General features: G+C 39.6%; 2 protein-coding genes across 2 annotated transcripts in view; one reads left to right on the top strand and one right to left on the bottom strand.

Moving 5' to 3' along the window:
* Nucleotides 1–12,702, top strand: part of podxl (podocalyxin-like) — a 63,118-nt gene extending 50,416 nt beyond the window's left edge. Inside the window, exons 3-9 of the mRNA XM_062994723.1 lie at nt 443–937; nt 4,193–4,482; nt 4,571–4,597; nt 6,061–6,196; nt 6,333–6,367; nt 6,450–6,599; nt 10,850–12,702. Coding sequence (XP_062850793.1) covers nt 443–937; nt 4,193–4,482; nt 4,571–4,597; nt 6,061–6,196; nt 6,333–6,367; nt 6,450–6,599; nt 10,850–11,044 — 1,328 coding nt within the window. The 3' untranslated portion in view covers nt 11,045–12,702. The remainder of the gene's footprint in view (nt 1–442; nt 938–4,192; nt 4,483–4,570; nt 4,598–6,060; nt 6,197–6,332; nt 6,368–6,449; nt 6,600–10,849) is intronic.
* Nucleotides 12,703–14,480: 1,778 nt separating this feature from the next.
* Nucleotides 14,481–21,297, bottom strand: part of mkln1 (muskelin 1, intracellular mediator containing kelch motifs) — a 63,518-nt gene continuing 56,701 nt past the window's right edge. The window contains exons 17-18 of the mRNA XM_062994722.1: nt 20,799–20,853; nt 14,481–20,668 (exon numbers count right to left, since the gene is read on the bottom strand). Coding sequence (XP_062850792.1) covers nt 20,547–20,668; nt 20,799–20,853 — 177 coding nt within the window. The 3' untranslated portion in view covers nt 14,481–20,546. The remainder of the gene's footprint in view (nt 20,669–20,798; nt 20,854–21,297) is intronic.

Genomic DNA, 21,297 nt, shown 5'->3' with positions numbered 1-21,297 from the left:
GTGTGACAATAATACACTTTAGTCCACTGTAGCCTACGGAAGATTAGTATACTTAAGTATACTTTTTTCACCATGGAAATAACTTTATGAAACAATACACCTAAGTAAACCTTTGTATAATGTATTAAAAGTATACTTTTTGATCATTTTTGACAAGTATGATAAAAGTTTACTTATATGACTAATATATTTTTAACATGTTTGAAATAAGTACAGACATTTGGTAGTTTATTTATAGTGTACTTAGATGAATCTTAGTACATTTAAGTACACTTTTTTTCACTAGGGCAAAGCCACACTTTTATAATACATTCAGAATGTAACATGGTATTGTCTTGCTGAGACACTGTCTACATAATGTGTACGTAGCCTGTGGTGCCTCCGCAGTCGTGCGAGTTACTCGTGGTATGAACAAGCACTAATAAGAGTCTTTTTTCCACAGGTCTTCTTCTCCAGTGTGTGCATGCTGATCAAGGAAACAATGATAGTACAATTACAACAACCACTGTTCCTACAAACAGTATCACCACTGTGATACCCACTAGTTCAGCAGCTATAACACCTAACATTGTGTCATCAACAAAGAAAACGGCTGATTCTACTCCTGAAACGAAAACAACACCACACACCACCCAGCCAGTCAAACAAGTAACTAAGACACCTTCTCCAACAGATAAATCAACCGGAGCAACATCTACAGAGTCATCCGACAACAAGAAAGAAACCACTCAGAGCCCAACGACATCTCAACCTACTACTTTAGCTCAAGCTGATAAATCGCCTGAAAGCAATTCTAAAACTAGCAAATCCACTCCCTTTGTAAAAACAACCACGCAAACTAGTGGCAAAACAGCAAGTCCTGAATCTCCAGTAACCACCCCAACACAACCAATGTCCAATCAAAGCTCAGAATCTACCACAAACATTCCAGAACCAGGTAAACGTTTAAAAAATACAGTAGAAAACAAGTTTACACACTCTTGTGGTCAAGACAGCATTGCGGTCTATGTTTTCTGCAACTTATTTTTCCTGGGTCCTGGGTTTGATTTCCAGGTGGAACGGTCCAGTTTGCATGTTCTTCCTGTGTCTGTGTGGGTTTCCTCCCACAGTCCAATGACATGCAGTCAGGATAACTAAAGATACTAAAAAAACCCTAAGGACAATGAATGAATGAATGTACACCAATCAGCCATAACATTAAAACCACCTCCTTGTTTCTACACTCACTGTCCATTTTATCAGCTTCACTTACCATATAGAAGCACTTTGTAGTTCTACAATTACTGATTGTCGTCCATCTGTTTCATGCATGCTTTGTTAGCTCCCTTTCATGCTGTGCTTCAATGGTCAGGACCACTACAGAGCAGGTATTATTTGGGTGGTGGGTCATTCTCAGCACTGCAGTGACACTGACATGGTGGTGGTGTGTTAGTGTGTGTTGTGCTGGTATGAGTGGATTAGACACAGCAGCGCTGCTGGAGTTTTTAAACACCTCACAGTCCCTGCTGGCCTGAGAATAGTCCACCAACCAAAAATATATCCAGTCAACAGTGCCCCATGGGCAGCGTCCTGTGACCACTGATGAAGGTCTAGAAGATGACCAGCTCAAACAGCAGCAATAGATGAGCGATCGTCTCTGACTTTATGTCTACAAGTCTCATACCAGCACAACACACACTAACACACCACCACCATGTCAGTGTCACTGCAGTTCTGAGAATGATCCACCACCTAAATAATACCTGCTCTGTGGTGGTCCTGTGGGGGTCCTGACCATTCAAGAACAGGGTGAAAGCGGCTAAAAAGATATGTAGAGAAACAGATGGACTACAGTCAGTAATTGTAGAACTACAAAGTGCTTCTATATGGTAAGTGGAGCTGATAAAATGAACAGTGAGTGTAGAAACATAATGTTTCATAATGTTATGGATGATCAGTGTATTAGTAAATTGACAGAACAGTAAAGTGTTCATTAAAATACAGGAATTGTCTTTATTGTTGCAAATCCTATACTTGATAAAACTGTATACCAACCAAGTTCAGCTGTATGGTAGGGGTAGCTTATAATCAATGAATGTATATATGAGATAGGTGTACCTAATAAATAGCTCGATATAATGTTGACCCAGCATATTGTAATTTTTGACCAAATTGGTGACAATAATTTACTCACGGTAAAAGATATGTCACAGAAACAATTGAAATTCCATACTATGACATACATGCCTCTAAGAAGTGTATGTAATAACTTAATATACTATGGCCAAAAGTAATTGGACACCTGACTATTTAATATAAATATATAAACTTGTAGGACATTCCATACCAAAAGTAAGGGTACAATATTCAATTGCTCCTTTCTTTCTTATTTGCAGCTATAACAGACTTGACTGTTTTGGGGAGAATTCTATGTCCAAATACTTTTAGCCATGTAGTGTGTATTCATGAAACCCTTTCGAGAATAACTTAATTAGCTGCGCTTAGAGGCAAATTATTGCAGATACTTTAACACTGAAAGGTGAACACACTATACAGCCATGGTTTAAGTGTTTCCACACCATGGTAAGACTAATGTTAGGAAATCAGGGTTGGGTCTGTCAATCTATATTTAATAGTATGGCGCACTCTAGTGGCAAGGCAATACATAGCGCAGTTTACATGGAATGTACTGATAAATAACATTAACAATAATAATAATAATTACTATAACAATTTAATTTAAATTTTATTTAAATCGTTTTGATATTGTAATTGGCCTTATGACTGCTGGCAAGACATTAAGTTTTTAGCAAGTTATCAAACATACTGTACCTAATGGCAGCATGCATACAAGTAAAAGTGGCCCAACTTTGTTCAGTTTTCTCATGACACAGATTTGTCATTTTGTATGACAATATGAACCATAAAAATAACATTTAAACTGGGTGGAATGCAGTAACACACCCCAGACAGGATGGCAATCCATCACATGTCCTCAGCCATCCTCCTCCTCAAACATAGCCAATCATGTCTGTATGTTGACACCAGACTGGTCATTAGCATCGCTGGGGGTATAGGCGAGTGTAATTTATCACTGAACCACTCAAGCACAGAGCACAATTTCTGGGATTTAATAATGTGTCCAACTTTACACTGTTATAATTTCAAAGCTGGTCAAATACAAAACAAATAGTACAGGTAGCACAACACTGTGTGTAAAAATGAACAAAAAAGCAATATAATTGGGGGTGTAAGTGGATGGATGAGTCTAGTGATGGTGTTGTGCCTGTGACGTCAATTAGAATAAAGCAGGGCAGCTCAGGTGGCGCAGCGGTAAAAACACACGGTAGCGCACCAGAGCTGGGATTTTGAATACATTGTATCGAATCTCAGCTCTGCCATCCAGCTGGGCCACATAGGGGTTGTCCATTATGGGGTGGGGTATTAAGCCGGATAGGGACTCCTCGTAACTGATGCACTACGACCTCTGCTGGCTGATTGATGGCGCCCGCGCAGGCGGGGAAAGAGTGCGGATCAGGGTGTGTCTCTCCGTACACAAGGCTGATTCGCATATATGCACTCGACTAGTGTGGGTGACAAAATGCATACGGCTGCTGCCCACATCTTCCGGCTATCAACCGGAAGATTGCCGGTTCAAATCCAGGCAGCCACTGTTGGGTCCTTGAGCAAGGCCCTTAACCCTGTCTGCTTCAGGGGCGCTGTACGATGGCTGACCCTGCGCTCTGACCCCAGCTTCCAAACAAGCTGGGATATGCGAAGAAAGAATTTAATTGTACTGTACACCTGTATATGTATAAATGACAAAAAAGTGTATCTTCTCTATCTTCACATGTCAGAGGGGGTGTGGGTTAGCTTCATTCTCCTCAAATTACAGCGGGGGTTGACATTGGTGGAGAGAAAGCGTGACGCAATTGGGCAATTGGATGCGCTAAAAAGTCGGGAGAAAAAGGGGAAAAAATGCATCAACAAAATATATATATTGAAGGTTTTGATTGTACTCACAGTAATAATTGGACTAAACCAAAGAGAACCCTCAGCATCAGTAGGGATTGTTCTTAGTTTTTTTGCACATCCAGGTCTGTGTAGGATCGTGACCTAATAAGGTGCCAAACACTTTATTCAAAAAAACAACTAAGCAATAAATTGGATTTAAGCAGTTCACCACCTAAATAATAACCTTTGTTTTAAACAGGTTTAGACCCACACCCAGTAGCAGAAACTACCAGTCAGAGTTATAGTCCAACAGCACCTCCATCAAAGTCAGAAACAGCATCATCAACAGCAACATCAATAAATACAGTAGCAGCTTCATCAACAGTAGCAGCTTCATCAACAGTAGCAGCTTCATCAACGGTAACAGCATCATCAACAGCATCAGCATCAGCATCAGTGACCGTGACAGCAACAGCGACGGCATTACCGATGACAACCGAGGCCACATTATCCACAACATCAACTATGGCCAAAAAGCCAGAACCAGAGGTATTGAATAATTTGCAATTCTATTTTTATATAGTCGCTTGATTCCTGTGGATAATGAAATTCATTGCTGTCATGTTCTTTTTCTCAGGTGATCATAAATGGCATCCCATCTTACGTAAGATTGTTTTTACTTCTCTTCTCCTGAATTAAATGACAACAATCTACAACAGTATTAGCACATTTTGCATTCAAATACAACTTACAGAACTGTGACTATACAATTTAAACAATTGAGGGTTAAGTGCCTTGCTCAAGGGCCCAACAGTGACAACCTGGCAGTGATGAGGCTTAAACCAGCAACCTTTTGATTACTAGTCCAGTACCGTAACCACTAGGCTACAACGGTCAAAATTCAGCAATGAAAAGTGAACACACTATACAGCCATGGTTTAAGTGCTTAAAACCGTGGTAACTGTGACAATGGAAGCAGAGTTGGGTAATACTGAAGTGAGTACACTACATGTGGACACCTAATATTGATGTTCAGGTGTGTCATTCACATCTACTGCTAACGAATGTATGAAATCAGTAATGTCAAATAAATAATATGCATTGTAGCAGGAGTTTTAAAAAGACTGTTGAATTTCCAGTATGTTCTAGCAAGACTTCTAGCAAAATCATGATTTCATTGTTTGAGTAGGTCACCTGCACAGAACCCTGAACTTAAACCCACTGACCACCTTTGATACGAATTGGAACCTTCATTGTTGGCCAAGTTTGATTCAATATCACTGTTTGCCCTTTAAAATGCTCTTTTTACTAAATTGGCAAGAAGGTCTTGGGTTCGATCCCCAGGTGGGGCGGTCCGGGTCCTTTCTGTGCAGAGTTTGCATGTTCTCCCCGTGTCTGCGTGGGTTTTCTCCGGGAGCTCCGGTTTCCTCCCACAGTCCAAAAACATGCAGTCAGGTTAATTGGAGTAAATTGCCCGATAGGAGAAGAGGTATGTGTGTGTGTGTATGTGTAGGTGTGTCTGCCCTGGCCTGACTGCCCTGTCCAGGGTGTTTCTGTGTGCCTTGCGCCCATTGAAAAGCTGGGATAGGCTCCAGCATCAACGTAACCCTAATTGGATAAGCGGTTAAGACAGTGAGTAAGAATGAGTGATTCCATACAATTGTTAACAGTAGGCGTGACTGACACACCTGAACACCAATATTAGGTGTCCACATATCGGCTATGTAGAGTACTCACTTCAGTATTACCCGGCGGGTCCGGTTTGACCACAAAACACTGGGGGCGAAGCAGGAATACTCTGGACAGGGCGCCAATCTATGACACAGCCAATCATGTTGGTAAAAAAAATGTCTGGCTGAGGTTTGAACCCAAGGAGATTTGAACCCAAATCTCAGTGGTGGTCAGCTTGCGAAATAGACTGCTGCACCACCAGAGCGAAATAACTTAATTAATGATAATGATTAGTGATAATAATAATGATGATGATGATGGTAATAATAAAATGAATAATTAAAAGTCCAAAACCCTTAACCAAAAGCCATTACTTCCCATGCTGTTTCTATATTTGTTTCACTTGTTTGCACATGTTTGTGTTTTTATTTTTTTATGAATTTTTTTATTTTACAGAATTCAAAGTTACCAATTATCCGCAAAGTTTGCACCGAGTTCTTGAAAAGAATTCAGATGGAGCCCACTGGTAAATGCAGTATGAATGTAACTGAGCAGGCTGGTAAATTAAAATTCACCTCTTTTGAATTCTCAGGTAAGACAATGGTAAGACAATGGACATTTTATTAATTCGTACTGTCCAGCAAACACACTTAAATACATAACCTGCTATTATGCTCATTGAATTTGAGCCAGACTGATGATTTCCTTCTCATTTCTAACTAATCCAGCAATGGCAGATAAAATCTACAGTGACATTATGGTGGTAAGACATGACTATCAATGTTAACCTAGAAAGTGTTTAATGCAAAGTGTTCCTTTCTGATTTCACCACTTTTCCTCTGTAGGAAGAGGACAAAAACAAGTCAAAGTCCGAAGATGATGAAATTCCCAAGACAATGATCGCCATCTTGGCCTCAGTTGGTGCGCTGGTGCTCATACTTCTTTTATTTGCCATTTACTGCAGCTACCACCGCAGATCCTACAGAAAAAATCAGGTACAACACATGCTTTCCTACATCTAAACAAACTAAAAAGTTTATGCTTAAATGTAGGTGGTATAAAAATATTAGCATTTGTTAACAATACTGTGGGTAGAGCTTTGGGCTATCAATAGAAACATTGTGGGTTCCAATCCTGACTCTGCCATATAGCCACTGTTAGGCCCTTGAGAAAGGCCTTTAACTCCAGCAGGGCCTTACGATGGCTGACCATGCACTCTGACCCCTTATTGTATGTGTATATATAACAAATACAGACTTTTTATAAAGTACAATCCACATTTCCAGGAAAGTTGGGACACTTTTTTTAAATGCAGTAAAAACTGTAATTTGTTAAATCAACCAAACTTTTATTTAACTGATAAAAGTACAAAGAAAACAATGTCATTGTTTTTAGTGACAAACCTCATTGTATTTTGTAAATATAAAACAATTGAATGTGACAACTTCAACAGTTTTAGGTCTTTTACCATCTACAGTTCATAACATAAACAGATTTAGAAATTCAGGGGTAGTGTGCAAAAGCCAAGGGCGGAAACTGAATGTGCGTGACCATTGAGCCCTTGTCACTTAACACAGGCTGTCGCTACATCAAGAAATGCACCCTGAGAATATATTATGCAAAAAGGAAGCCATATATTAACCATCATGAAGAGGAGAATCAGATAATGGCAACCACAAAGTCTGGTATAGAGTAACAATGGGCAAAAATTCCACTTGCAAAATAGCAGCAGTTAGTATATTCAGTTTCCAAATGATTAAAAGAAAAGGTGATGTAACCCAGTGGTAAACAGGCCTCGGCCCAGCTTTTTTTTATGAGTGTGTTGCAGGCATTAATTTCTAAATGTTTATATTCAACAAACAGAATTCATTTCATTATAGAAAACACTGAAAATCTTGTCTTTGTTCATTTGTCTGCTAAATAATAAACAAATGAGTGAATTAACAAGTTACAGATTTCAGTTCTTATTGCATTTTTAGAAAGTGTCCCTACTTTTCTGGAAATGGAGTTTGTACATTTTTAAGGATTTGTATTCTGCTTGCCTAAAATTGTGACATGCACCTTCTTTATTCTAATGTTACCAACCATATGCAAATGGAAAAGCCTTGACTAGAACCAAATAATCATAATATCTAATCTTTGTGACATTTTACTGTTCTATTTTTATGTAAATGTATTTATTATGTATGTATGTATATATATACTGTATATATACAGTGTATCACAAAAGTGAGTACACCCCTCACATTTCTGCAGATATTTAAGTATATCTTTTCATGGGACAACACTGACAAAATGACACTTTGACACAATGAAAAGCAGTCTGTGTGCAGCTTATATAACAGTGTAAATTTATTCTTCCCTCAAAATAACTCAATATACAGCCATTAATGTCTAAACCACCGGCAACAAAAGTGAGTACACCCCTTAGTGAAAGTTCCTGAAGTGTCAATATTTTGTGTGGCCACCATTATTTCCCAGAACTGCCTTAACTCTCCTGGGCATGGAGTTTACCAGAGCTTCACAGGTTGCCACTGGAATGCTTTTCCACTCCTCCATGACGACATCACGGAGCTGGCGGATATTCGAGACTTTGCGCTCCTCCACCTTCCGCTTGAGGATGCCCCAAAGATGTTCTATTGGGTTTAGGTCTGGAGACATGCTTGGCCAGTCCATCACCTTTACCCTCAGCCTCTTCAATAAAGCAGTGGTCGTCTTAGAGGTGTGTTTGGGGTCATTATCATGCTGGAACACTGCCCTGCGACCCAGTTTCCGGAGGGAGGGGATCATGCTCTGCTTCAGTATTTCACAGTACATATTGGAGTTCATGTGTCCCTCAATGAAATGTAACTCCCCAACACCTGCTGCACTCATGCAGCCCCAGACCATGGCATTCCCACCACCATGCTTGACTGTAGGCATGACACACTTATCTTTGTACTCCTCACCTGATTGCCGCCACACATGCTTGAGACCATCTGAACCAAACAAATTAATCTTGGTCTCATCAGACCATAGGACATGGTTCCAGTAATCCATGTCCTTTGTTGACATGTCTTCAGCAAACTGTTTGCGGGCTTTCTTGTGTAGAGACTTCAGAAGAGGCTTCCTTCTGGGGTGACAGCCATGCAGACCAATTTGATGTAGTGTGCGGCGTATGGTCTGAGCACTGACAGGCTGACCCCCCACCTTTTCAATCTCTGCAGCAATGCTGACAGCACTCCTGCGCCTATCTTTCAAAGACAGCAGTTGGATGTGACGCTGAGCACGTGCACTCAGCTTCTTTGGACGACCAACGCGAGGTCTGTTCTGAGTGGACCCTGCTCTTTTAAAACGCTGGATGATCTTGGCCACTGTGCTGCAGCTCAGTTTCAGGGTGTTGGCAATCTTCTTGTAGCCTTGGCCATCTTCATGTAGCGCAACAATTCGTCTTTTAAGATCCTCAGAGAGTTCTTTGCCATGAGGTGCCATGTTGGAACTTTCAGTGACCAGTATGAGAGAGTGTGAGAGCTGTACTACTAAATTGAACACACCTGAGACCTAGTAACACTAACGAGTCACATGACATTTTGGAGGGAAAATGACAAGCAGTGCTCAATTTGGACATTTAGGGGTGTAGTCTCTTAGGGGTGTACTCACTTTTGTTGCCGGTGGTTTGCTGTATATTGAGTTATTTTGAGGGAAGAATAAATTTACACTGTTATATAAGCTGCACACAGACTACTTTTCATTGTGTTAAAGTGTCATTTTGTCAGTGTTGTCCCATGAAAAGATATACTTAAATATCTGCAGAAATGTGAGGGGTGTACTCACTTTTGTGATACACTGTATATATACTGTATATATATACTGTATATATATATATATATATATATATATATATATATATATATATATATACATCTTACCGTTATTTTCTTTTGGTTGCTCCTGTATTTAGGGGTCACCACAGTGGATCATTCTGGTCTGCATCCCTGCAATTTTTTTATACCAGGCTCCCTTCCCAACAAAACCCTTATATTATCCGGGACAGGCTTGGGCCAGGCACTTAGAGCACACTGACAAGTGTACCTCCCAATGCCGAGGCTGTTCGATTTTCCACAGGAATAGCCAATGATGTCTGCGTAGACTCCCGACTGGCCAATAGCATAGCTGAGATTTGTACAACGGCTCTTAGCAGTAACTGGGCCATTGATAGCTCAGTGGTTAAGGTACTGCACTAGTAAACAGAAGGTTGCCGGTTCAAGCCCCGCCACCACCAAGTTGCCACTGTTGGGTCCCTGAGCAAGGCCCTTAACCCTCAATTGCTCATTGTGTTCTGCTCACTTGCTTTGGATAAAAGCGTCTGCTGAAAATGTAACTGGCTAGCGTATATTGCAATTTATTGTTTCCTTACCAAAAAAAAGGCATACTGCGTGACAAAATAGTTAATTCTAAAGTCCTTTATTCACTTCTTTTTTTAGTTTTGCATTATTCCAACTGCCTAATTGCATCAAATTCCCCAGTTGTAACTTCCTCCAAAGAGAGCTTCAAAAAGAGCTGCAGACTTATGCCTTCTCCAACATGCACCCAATCACAGCCACTTATTTTTACCAGCCAGAAATGGAACCTCACAGTATTGCATTCAAAGAGTAAAGCACTGTTCTCCATTAATCAACTGTCCCACATGCAGGTGCCTATTTGATCATTCCCTCCCTCAGACACATCCAAATGTGCCTGTGTGGGCACCCAGACGGTATCTAGTACAGCTGAAATTTAAAGTTGTGAGCTTAAGAACAAGAACAGTAGTGGGCTAGCGCATAAAGGTGCTCCATTCCCTGAGCACCCTGAGTTAGTTGCACTAGTAGGTTGTAGTTGATGCTGCTTTATTAGATGTTACAATGTAAATCAATAGGAAAATTAGAAAACAAACTTGGTCTAATGACAGTGACAAGGAAAGAAAAAAGGCCTCTGGCTGAAATGTAAACAGACACTTGTATAAAAGTAAGTGCTCTCTGTTGTTAATATTAAATTGATTGGTAACCTTGCACTGAACAACAAAGCCCTTTTCATCTATAGAAAATCACATTATTTATGGGTTATTTGGAAGTGTTGAATATTTATTTTATCACTTAACTTTAGCTAGCCCGCATGCCAAGTTATATTCCAGCTTAATATAGTATTTACTAAGCATGAAGACGTAGACAAATTTAGGTATTAAAATAACTGAACACATTCACAAAGCACATGCATCATTTCTCCACAGCAACACCTGACTGAAGAGCTGCAGACGGTGGAAAACGGCTATCACGATAACCCCACGCTAGAGGTGATGGAGGTGCAGCCGGAGATGCAGGAGAAGAAGCTAGCGCTGAACAGAGAATTCAACGACAGCTGGATCGTTCCCTTTGACAACCTGGTCAAAGAAGGCATACCCGATGAGGAGGACACCCACCTGTAAGGGACACTACACATTTTAACAACGACCTCCAGGTCTGCACACTAGAGCCGTAGTAAACACAGTCATTAGCAGTGTTAAAGTGCCTGACGCACTGCTGAAGACGGTGTGAATTGCCAAACACTGACCGAGGATTATTGTTCACATCTACTTCCACTCCAATGCCAAAAAGGCAGAAGTCATAGTGAAAAATATTTTAAAGACTCCTTTTAAAGGGAACATAAAGACAGACGATCTGAGCTCTTCAGGGGCTGTAATACTTAGTTAGGTGTAGATTTTCGTTTTTATATACCTTTGAAAATCACCGTTTATTATTATTATTATTAAATTTTCAGACACGCTTTGGTAAACCCAGAGATTTTAATAAATCATTATTTTCACTTGATGAATATTGTACACTGCTGCACTTGTATATACAGTTTTGTATTTTAGTAGTCAACCTGTTTGGATTATAGATTATAGATATTAACGTTAGACTACGACCTATGAATGAGTCCTGACACGCAATGCTGGACATAATCAAGACCACATCATTACATGAATGCAGATTTATTTGCTCTTATATTAATTTCACTACCTGAGTGGCACAACAGTCTTTTATGCTAGCACACCACCTCAAATCGAGTTCAAATTTCAGTGGATATATCTGCTAGCCGGGCGTCTACACATACTTGATTGGCTATGCCTGAGGGCTGCCCTGTGCAGGGTATTCCTGCTCTGTGCCTGGTGATTCTTGATTGTTGATTACTGATACGGCAAGTAGTCTGCTTACTGAATTAACTGCCTAATATTTTACACAAAAGTAGACCTCTGGAGCCTATCCCAGCTTTTCAATGGGCGCAAGGCACACAACAACATCCTGAACGTGGTGCCAGTCCATCGCAGGGCAGACACACATACACACACCCATTTACCTATAGAGCAATTCAGTGTCTCCAATTAACCTAACTGCATGTTTTTGGACTGTGGGAGAACACCGGAGCTTCCGGAGGAAACCCACGCAGACACGGGGAGAACATGCAAACTGGACCTGGACCACCCCGCCTGGGGATCGAACCCAGGAACTTCTTGCTGTGAGGCGACAGTGCTACCCACCGTGCCACCCAAAAGTAGTCCTGTAAATAAAGTAAATTGTCACAGGTGTAGTGGGGCCAACATCATAATAAAACACTAGGCATAAGGCAGGAATATACCCTGGACTGGCGACCAATCCATCACACTATTATTTACTCCTAGGGACATTTTAGAGCAGCCAATTGTCTGTCCAAGAGGCAAAACTCCTCAATCACTAAAGGCAAGGATCAAACCCAAGCCCACAGAACTCATGCTGGTTTATCAATATCATAAATATGTTTTTTTTATTTTCACATGTTTCTTTAATATTTCCATTTTTACTTTCAACTGAACAATGTGATTTTACTCCAAAGAATGACTCGGCTCTCATTCCATATTTTATTACTTCAGATGATCTCTTGTGGTCTCAAATTTTATGTATTTTTATGTATTTTACATTGTACATTTGTGCTGAGTTTGCCAATAAAGGTAAACAACAGGGGTCTGATACACTGGAAGCCAATAGCTTGGCATTACTTTTACTATTTTATTTCTTTGAGACAATAAGACAATAAATGTGTCCATACAGAATAAAAGTGACTATAAAAAAAAAAAATTTGTCCAGTTCAGTGTTTGAAGTGATAATAATAATATACAGTATATTAGCACTCTGGAGAAGTTGATTCTTGCAATCACTGCATTTCCTGCCTTTCTGTATATGATTTCTGCACTTATCTGCTGGTTGTTTGACCCACTTGCCCCTTTAGCAACGCTTACAGTCAAGTTTGATAGGTGACATGACTGCAATGCTCACATCAGGACTCGTAGCAGGCTACTGCAGAACAGTCCAATGCTTTCTTCTCGTTATGCTGCTGGAAACCCCACAGCTTTCTGACACTGGGCTGTATCTTTTACTTATAACGTTGTCATGAGCAGTAGTAACACAGCAGTTAAGGTTGTAAACTAGTAATCCTAAGGTTGCTGGATCAAGTTGCACCACTGCGAGGTTGCCCCTGTTTGGCCCTAGAGGAAGGCCCTTAACAGCCTGGATTATATATGATCACAAATATGAGTTTTGTTTTTTATAAAAAAGCATATGCTAACTGCTGTAAATGTACTCTTCATAGTAGTCTTTTGTCTTCATTGTCCGCTTCACAGTTTCAAGCTAGCATTTAAAGTGCATGGTGCAGCAAATCAACCTCAAAACATTAATGAGCCTCCTCTATATAGACTTTTGTCCTTAGGCACAAAACACCTTGCCTGTAGAAAGGTGGTCCATATAGGGTCAAGGAGAGCTGGATCATTACACACCCATTAATGCCATATGCAGCCACCGATGACCAATGAGGGTGCCACTAATCAGTTCCCCAAGACACGAGGGTGGTATGCAGCAGCAAGTCAGAGTTTGAGTAAGTCCATTCTGAACAAATAATATAGCAAATCAGTGAAATGGGCTTAATTTTTTTAGACTAGTTACTTTTAGCTATCAAGCTTGAATAGAATTAAACTCACAAAGATTTGAGAAAGGATTTCTTTAAATGTACCTCAAATGGAAAGAGATCATGATGGTCACATTTAGGGTAATGCCATAATTTTACCTAATGGGAAAGCAAGTAAGGAATGACAGGAACATTGTTTGGACTATTTAGTTTCTGTATTAATATAATGGAAAAAACAGAATGTTTTTACAACATAAAGGGGTTTAAATCAAGCAATTAAAACGATGTCGCCTTTTTACATAAAGACAAAAAGTGTCTGTTACCTATATCTACCCAACTGTCAAAGTGAGTATTTTCTTTGTATTGTGTACAACAATAATTTCAACCAATTACAGAAGAGGTGCCAATGTGCAAACCTTTTTGCTAAACTTCTTTTAAGCATGAGCTGTTCATTTATGGTCCTGCATAGTAACTTATTAGGATTTAAATCAGGACTTTGCTGACATGCTCTTGAGTTTTGGTCTTGGCTTACAACCAAATTGCACTTGCACTGTAGCTCAGACTGATGACCAGACATTTCTCCATCGGTTTTTTTTTTTTTTTTTTTTTTTTTTTTGTAAGTCCCAGAAGCAGAACAGCATCCCACACCATCACTACCAGCTTTGAGTTTTTTTTCCAGTTGGTTCTCTGATATAATTATTATTTCTACCTGGTCTCTTTTCAGAGGTAGAATTCTGAATGCTGAACATATGATTCTGAAGTGAGTAAGGTATTTTGCACATTCTAGATCTTCTGCAGACATGTTTTCACAGTTAGAGCTTCTACTTCATCAAATGAACACATTTACCTATATTTTTAGCTCATACCAGGAGGAAAATGTGTAGTAATGCAAATCAAATTGTAGCGAAGCATAATATTCAGGAACAGCAATGACCAGAAAGACACAGTTTTACAAAACCTGAACAAAATACAATCTTTATTTATGTACATTACATACAATGTTGTATTTAGTATGTTCTACACATTCATGTCTGCCACAGTGTAGTGTTCACATAGCCCAGCAGCCTCACTCAGGGGAAGATAGAGAAATAGGGTAAAGTCTGATGCTTTTTTTTAGTAAAGAGAAGTGAAAAGTACAAGGGAGAATGCACTGATTTATAGGATTGCTCTAATTCTACATGAGTTACCTTCCTGACCAAAAAAGCCTGAACCTAAAATGTGAACTTAAATCAAGCTCATATAATGCTGGGATTCTAGTTTCTTTTAAGTATGCATACACCACATAGCTGCTGCACAAATTCTGTCTTTGTTTGGCATATTGCTTGTGCACATCCTAATAAATCAACATGGCACACCTGCATAGTGGTAAACAATATAGCCAGAGACAATATAGCACTAATGAAAGAACTAGGCAATGGTTAGAATTTGTCTTAATGGTAAATATGATTCATGTGTATTGTTTTCATGAGTCATAGACACATTTTCCTTACATAAGTAACATAAGTTTTAGCCAATGAGTCACAAGAAAAGATGTTTACATGACTTCTCAGAACCTCATCTGAATTTATGTGATTAAATAAACACAAACTGCTTAACTGACTTGTTTTTAATAATAGGAACATCTAGTGCCCTTAGCACAGTGTGATAATGATCATGACAGCATGGATTTGTCTCAAATTACTGAGCCAAACAAATCAGGATGATGGAAGAACATGATGGGACCAGGCTCAGTAACAGCCTGAACAAACAAGTCTCATATTTATTTATTTATTTTCACTGACCATTTTATCCTGGTCAAGCTTCAAGCGGTCCAGTGTCACCTGACAACAGGAATACACACTAAGCCAATCGACCACTGGGCTTGCCATTACACAGACAGTGACCAAAGGCAAGAATTGAACTCAGGTTCCACAGACACTTCATCACCCACAGAGAGCCCCTTTGACCATCTCTCCCGTCAGACACAGCCAAACCATCATGTGAGCACCTATATGGGTTGATACTACAGCTGAGATTTGAAATCAGATCTCAGAGAAAGGGGTTAGTGCACTGGACCACTGAGCTATTCATGATGACACAAAGACAGATCTACATCCCTGAATAAAAGACTAGGTGCTACATCCCAAACTTCATAGTTCTTATTAAATATGTGTAATCCATTACTAGTACTATAGTGAGACCCAGATTGTTTGGGTTTTTTTGCTGCCTGTAAAAAAAAGGTCTGGAGTTGCCACGTCCCTAATTGATTTTTTTTTTTTTTGTCCCAATTTTCCTCCAAATTTAGTCGTATCCAATTACCTGACTGCATTACGCCCCCCTCTACCAATGTTGATTTCCACCCTGGTTGAGGAGAGCGAGACTGACACACGACCCCACGTGTGCAGTATCCGACTGCATCTTTTCACATGCACGACGCGAGTTCGTATGCAGATCAGCTTTGTGTACAGAGAGCCACACCCTGATCAACGCATTCTCCCTCAACTCTGTGCAGACGGCATCATTCAGCCAGCAGAGGTCGTAATTGCATCAGTTATGAGGTCTGTCCAGCACCCCCCCCCAGAACAACAACCAATCGTTGTTTGTGTAGGCGCCCAGCCTGCCGGATGGCAGAACTGAGTTTCGAACCGAGGAGTTTGAAATGTCAGCTCTGGTGTGCTAGCGTGTTTTACCGCTGCGCCACCTGAGCACCTCTGATTGATTTATTTTTTCCTTTTTCCTTTTAGTTGCTCCAGTATTAAGGGTCACCACAAAGGATCTGGTCCACATACCAGACTTGGCACCGGTTTTTATACCAGATGCCCATCCTGGGGCAACCATCATATTTCTATTCAGGCTTGGGACCAGCACTGAAAGCACACTGACATTGACAACTTTCAATAGCCAGGCTGTTTCGTGTTATTAAATTAAGAGAAAACAAGGAAATCGCCTACCCCCAAGAAATTGTAATGACATGTTACATACTACACACCAAGTACAATGTCACAAGAAGAATGTTAACTTCTAATCTGGTACTCTTATGTACGGTTGTAAATGGCTCTACTTTGGCTCTAACCTGCCATCTTCAGAGACACAGGCAGGCAGATCCATAAATAATGTTGCTTGTGCAGCAGCTGTATGTGCATGTATGCATAGTTATGTGGCAAGTAAATCCCAGCCTTGACGTACAGCAAATCATAAAGCTCTATTATTAATCAAATTAGAACACACATAGAGCAACAAACATCCAGTTCTTGAGCTGAAATCAGATTAACACTTCACATTTGGCTTTAGCTTCACATAGCTTTGTGTCCTAGAATAAAGCTAGAATACAGCTGACTGTGTCTTATTAGTTGTTTCTGTGCTGGCAAGAGCGTTGCGCTATCAACTGCATTTGCAAATAGTCTTCAAACTACTGACATTGTTTTCAAAATATGCCTTTCGAATCCATCTGTGCTACATTACTGCCAATGGGTCACTATGAGCTTGTTGGTTACTGGTTAAAAATCAACATAGGACCATGACCATGGAGGCAAAAACCAAAACAAAGCAATAATTTACATTTGCAAGGGTGGGAGATTGCGCAATATTACATGATGGCTCCATAATGAAAAATCAGACCTGTTTAAAGATGCAGGAATCCTCCATAATGACACTATTCAGATCATAAAATTGTTTCTAGATAACTATGATAATCATTCCTCATGTGCAAATGCACAAGTACAGGTTTGCATGGCAAACCATGATAGGATGCATTTGCTTTCAGTAATAAAACACAATCAATAAGCCAGTGTGAATAGTCATTATTAAGCATTAATACTGTGCACCAATGAACTGGTACCATCACAATGTCCCAGTATATTCAGCTTTCAGGTGCTAAAGCTATAGAATCAGGGCATTATGAATACTTCAATAAGGTATCTTATATATATATATATATATACACACACACACACTTTTATACATTGCTATTTACACACACGATCACATTTTTAAATAATTAGTGGATGAATTTGTTCACACGTCGCTATTAACATAAAGTGACAAAATGACAAAAGTAATTCCATTCACAAGACAGTTCCTGTAGACAACTGCAGGAACTTGTAGCCCTTTTGAAACAGTGTCGGTGCCAGTGCCAGCACTTGAATGGTCTCACTAGTCTTGTGAGGTCTGTCACTGAAAGAGTTGGCTACAGACAACGCCAACATCAGCCAACAAACACCTTGATTATTTGGTTGGAAATGTCCTGGCCCTACTGGACTTATCTGACACACTATTGAGGACAGAAGTGTGTGATCTGTCTTAGAAGACATAGATTGGTTATTCCAATTCATATGTTTTGTGATACCCCATCTGGTTTTCCCTTCATAGCCAACTGAGTCCTTAGAGTGTCTGGCCAGGTCAGTGGCACCACTGAAACTCAAACATATTACTTGATGCTCTGTGGTGTTGCCATATTTTCAATAACCAACAACCAGACATAGTTGGTCAACAGTTACTAGTTAACTATTGCAACCTTAGGGACACCCTAAAAAAAATACCCAATTCCCTTGAATCTTACCTAAGCTTGTGTCCAGACCAAAAGCATATACAAGTAATGGCATGAAATGCTTTTACATAAATCACCAGCACTGGAAACCGCACAGACACCATGTCATTAAAAGGGCAAAAAAAAATCACATTAAGGACAGTAAATTAGTGGGCCTTAAAACATCTAGAGTCCTACTAAGGCTTTGTTAGAGTAAATGCTAGATTTATTGTGAGACAACTGGAGCCGAAGCACTGCAGTAGCAGTTTTAATTATTGTTTCTCTGTGAAAGGGTAAAGGATGCAAATAGAAAATAAAATAACAGCATTTCATTTGGCACCATAATAGCAATGTTCTATGTTTTGATGATATAATAACAGCAGCAAGCTTAGACTTTGTAAATTTATCTCCCCCAAAGTAATAATGTATTTATTTTTTAATTATAAACACATAGGCTTAAAATTACTAGTTCACATTTGTCCCTGTTATTAAAATGTTATGCATAAACATACAGTAATGAGCCAAAACATTAAGACCACAAAAAAGAGAGACGGTGGTAGCCTAGTGGGTAGAGCTTTGGACTATCAATTGAAAGGCTGAGAGTTTGAATCCCAGCTCTGCCATGCAGCCACTGTTGGGTCCTTGAGCAAGGCCCCTGACCCTCTCTGCTCCAGGGGCGCCGTACAATGGCTGAGCCTGAGCTCTGACCCCAGCTACCAAACAAGCTAGAATACGCGAAGAAAGAATTTCGTAGTACTGTATACCTGTATATGTATATATGACAAATAAAGGCTTATTATTATTATTTGCATTGCAATTCCTATTTTGTAACAGTGATGTGATGGTCAGTGATATATTACATTTAGGACTGAAGGTAGTTACTCAGAATACACCTGAGTGACTTAAACAAAAGCTTAATTGTATTGGACAGACGAATGGGTTGTACTATCTTTGAAAAAGCAAGGGTTGCTCACAGGCAGCTGTGGTGAGTATCCACCAACTGTGGTCCAAGAATGGACAAGCCAAAAACTGCTAACAGGTTACAGGGCAACCAATACTCTTTGAAAAAGAAGGCTATGCAGGTGGCGCAGCGGGATATTCCTCTAGCACACCAGCACCGAGATTCTGAACTCCTCGACGTTGCCACCGGTTGGCTGGGTGCCATCTAGCGGAGCAACAGAAGACGGTTGAGCAATTTAACAGTCCTGTTTGCTAGGAGATTATGTTTAGCTTTTGTTTACCCATGACAAAGATGTCCTGGTACCAGACACCACAGGACTCTTTAGATGTGTAACTCCTGGTGTGTTAGAGCTGTTTGGACAGAATATTAGATGGGTGGTCCTAATATTTTGGCTCAACTGTGAGTGTATACTCTCAGGCATCAGAAAGTATTTAGACCTTTTGACTTTGCACACTTTGTGTTGTGAATTTCATGAAATGGATATATATTTTTACCCATAAAATATTGTATTTTTTAATTAAATAAAATATTTTATGGTTCACACTTTTTGTTGGTAAAACAACTTAAACCCCTTTAAACATATGTAAAGAAATCTGAAGATAGAAGTTCACATGCTCTCGCCATCCAATCTGATGGATCTTGAACATATCTACAATGACTAATTGGATAAATTGCCCAAATCCAGGGGTGCAATGATATATCCAAGACTTGCAACTGTATTCGCTGCCAAAGGGGCTTTAGGTGCACTAATTTCAGTTTTTTAACACAAAGCCATTTTATTTCGTCATTATAGGTAAATAAATGTAGATTGATAGGTAAAAATAGCAATCATATCTATTAGAAATCAAATCCACAACACAAAGTGTGAAGATAGCCAAGAAGTCTGAATACTTAAACCCACTGTGTACCTACACACACACACACACACACACACACACACACACACACACACACAGACAGACAGACAGACAGACAGACAGACAGACAGACACAGCCTATTGAATTCCTGTTACTACATGGATAGCAAAACAATTCATAGCTCACAATGGGCGTCCTTCACTCCTCAATTAATTAACAACTTATAAAGGGTTGTCTAAGGGACCTAAACACCTCAGAGCTCAAAACCTTCATCTAGTGAGTACCAAATCAGCACTGAATCTTAAACAGAAAAGAAAAATCTACAACCTTACACCAAACCATAAATGAAATAAAAGCAGGGGGAGTCTTTGCCAGATTACAGAGGTGTCGAATTTCTGGAAAAAAAGAATGACAAATAATGCTGCAAAATGAAACTACACTCCCTTTTGCTTGACTTTGTGATTTTAGGCTTGAGTTAATATCTCATACGCATAAATTCTTAATATTTGTTCATGTACAGTTTTTGGTTATATAAGTCTCGACAGTGGTACAGAATTACTTCCCCTCTGTAAAGGGAGCACATTCAACCAGTGAGGCAATTCAGAAGTGGACAATGTAGAAAAATAACTTCTGGTTATAATAAGAGGGGTCTAGAAGGCATAGACAGGAAGAGATCGAGTGTGGGTGTGGCTACAGGGTAATAAGATCCACAAGGTTACCCTTAGGTGGGGTCATGTTGTCAGGGAAAAAGTTAACAAGCGTGTCAAAAAGATGTGTGCGCTGGGCGTACGTTTGATCCACATCTGAAAATCCTAAGAAATGAGAACACAGTAAAGACGCAGAGAGAAAAAAAAACAAGAAGTTTAAACGTTTAAAAACAGAAATCTTGAAATTTAGGTAATTTTTATGAAGCTGGGAAGCAAAAACCCTGACAGATCTTACCTAGTGGGATGAAGTCTGAGCTGGATTTAAATAAAGCTGAGGGCAGGAGCTGAAACTGGAGAACACATAATAACCTTAAAAACCAATAACCTTGCAAACAACTGGATATACAAAATAAGTTCACTTTTGCACCTGTAAGACTTTCAGATTTAGCATTTGGTGTTTCACTTACAATTACACTTACCAGATATTTTTATCAATTGAGAATGTAACACCTTGCACTAATGAATCAACTGTGGTAGATTGGCAAAGGCAGGCAATGACATTTTCCGACGGACCAGTCCAGTCCTTAAACTGCTAAGTCACCACAGTACTTTGCTTTATGACACATTCTACATTTACAGTTGCAATCAAATATAATCAACACCCCCCAAAGAAAATAAGGATTTACAGCTCTGAACTTTTCTAAAGAGGTAGACTTTACTTAAGTGTCTATTAAATGAATTATACAGCAAATAAACAAAATAAATGATGTGACATGTTTTATTAATACTGCCAG

This window comes from Trichomycterus rosablanca, chromosome 1 (genome assembly GCF_030014385.1).
Source record: "Trichomycterus rosablanca isolate fTriRos1 chromosome 1, fTriRos1.hap1, whole genome shotgun sequence".
Lineage (NCBI taxonomy): Eukaryota > Metazoa > Chordata > Actinopteri > Siluriformes > Trichomycteridae > Trichomycterus > Trichomycterus rosablanca.
Note: the sequence above shows the minus strand (reverse complement) of the source record. Positions and strands in the feature narration are given on the sequence as shown.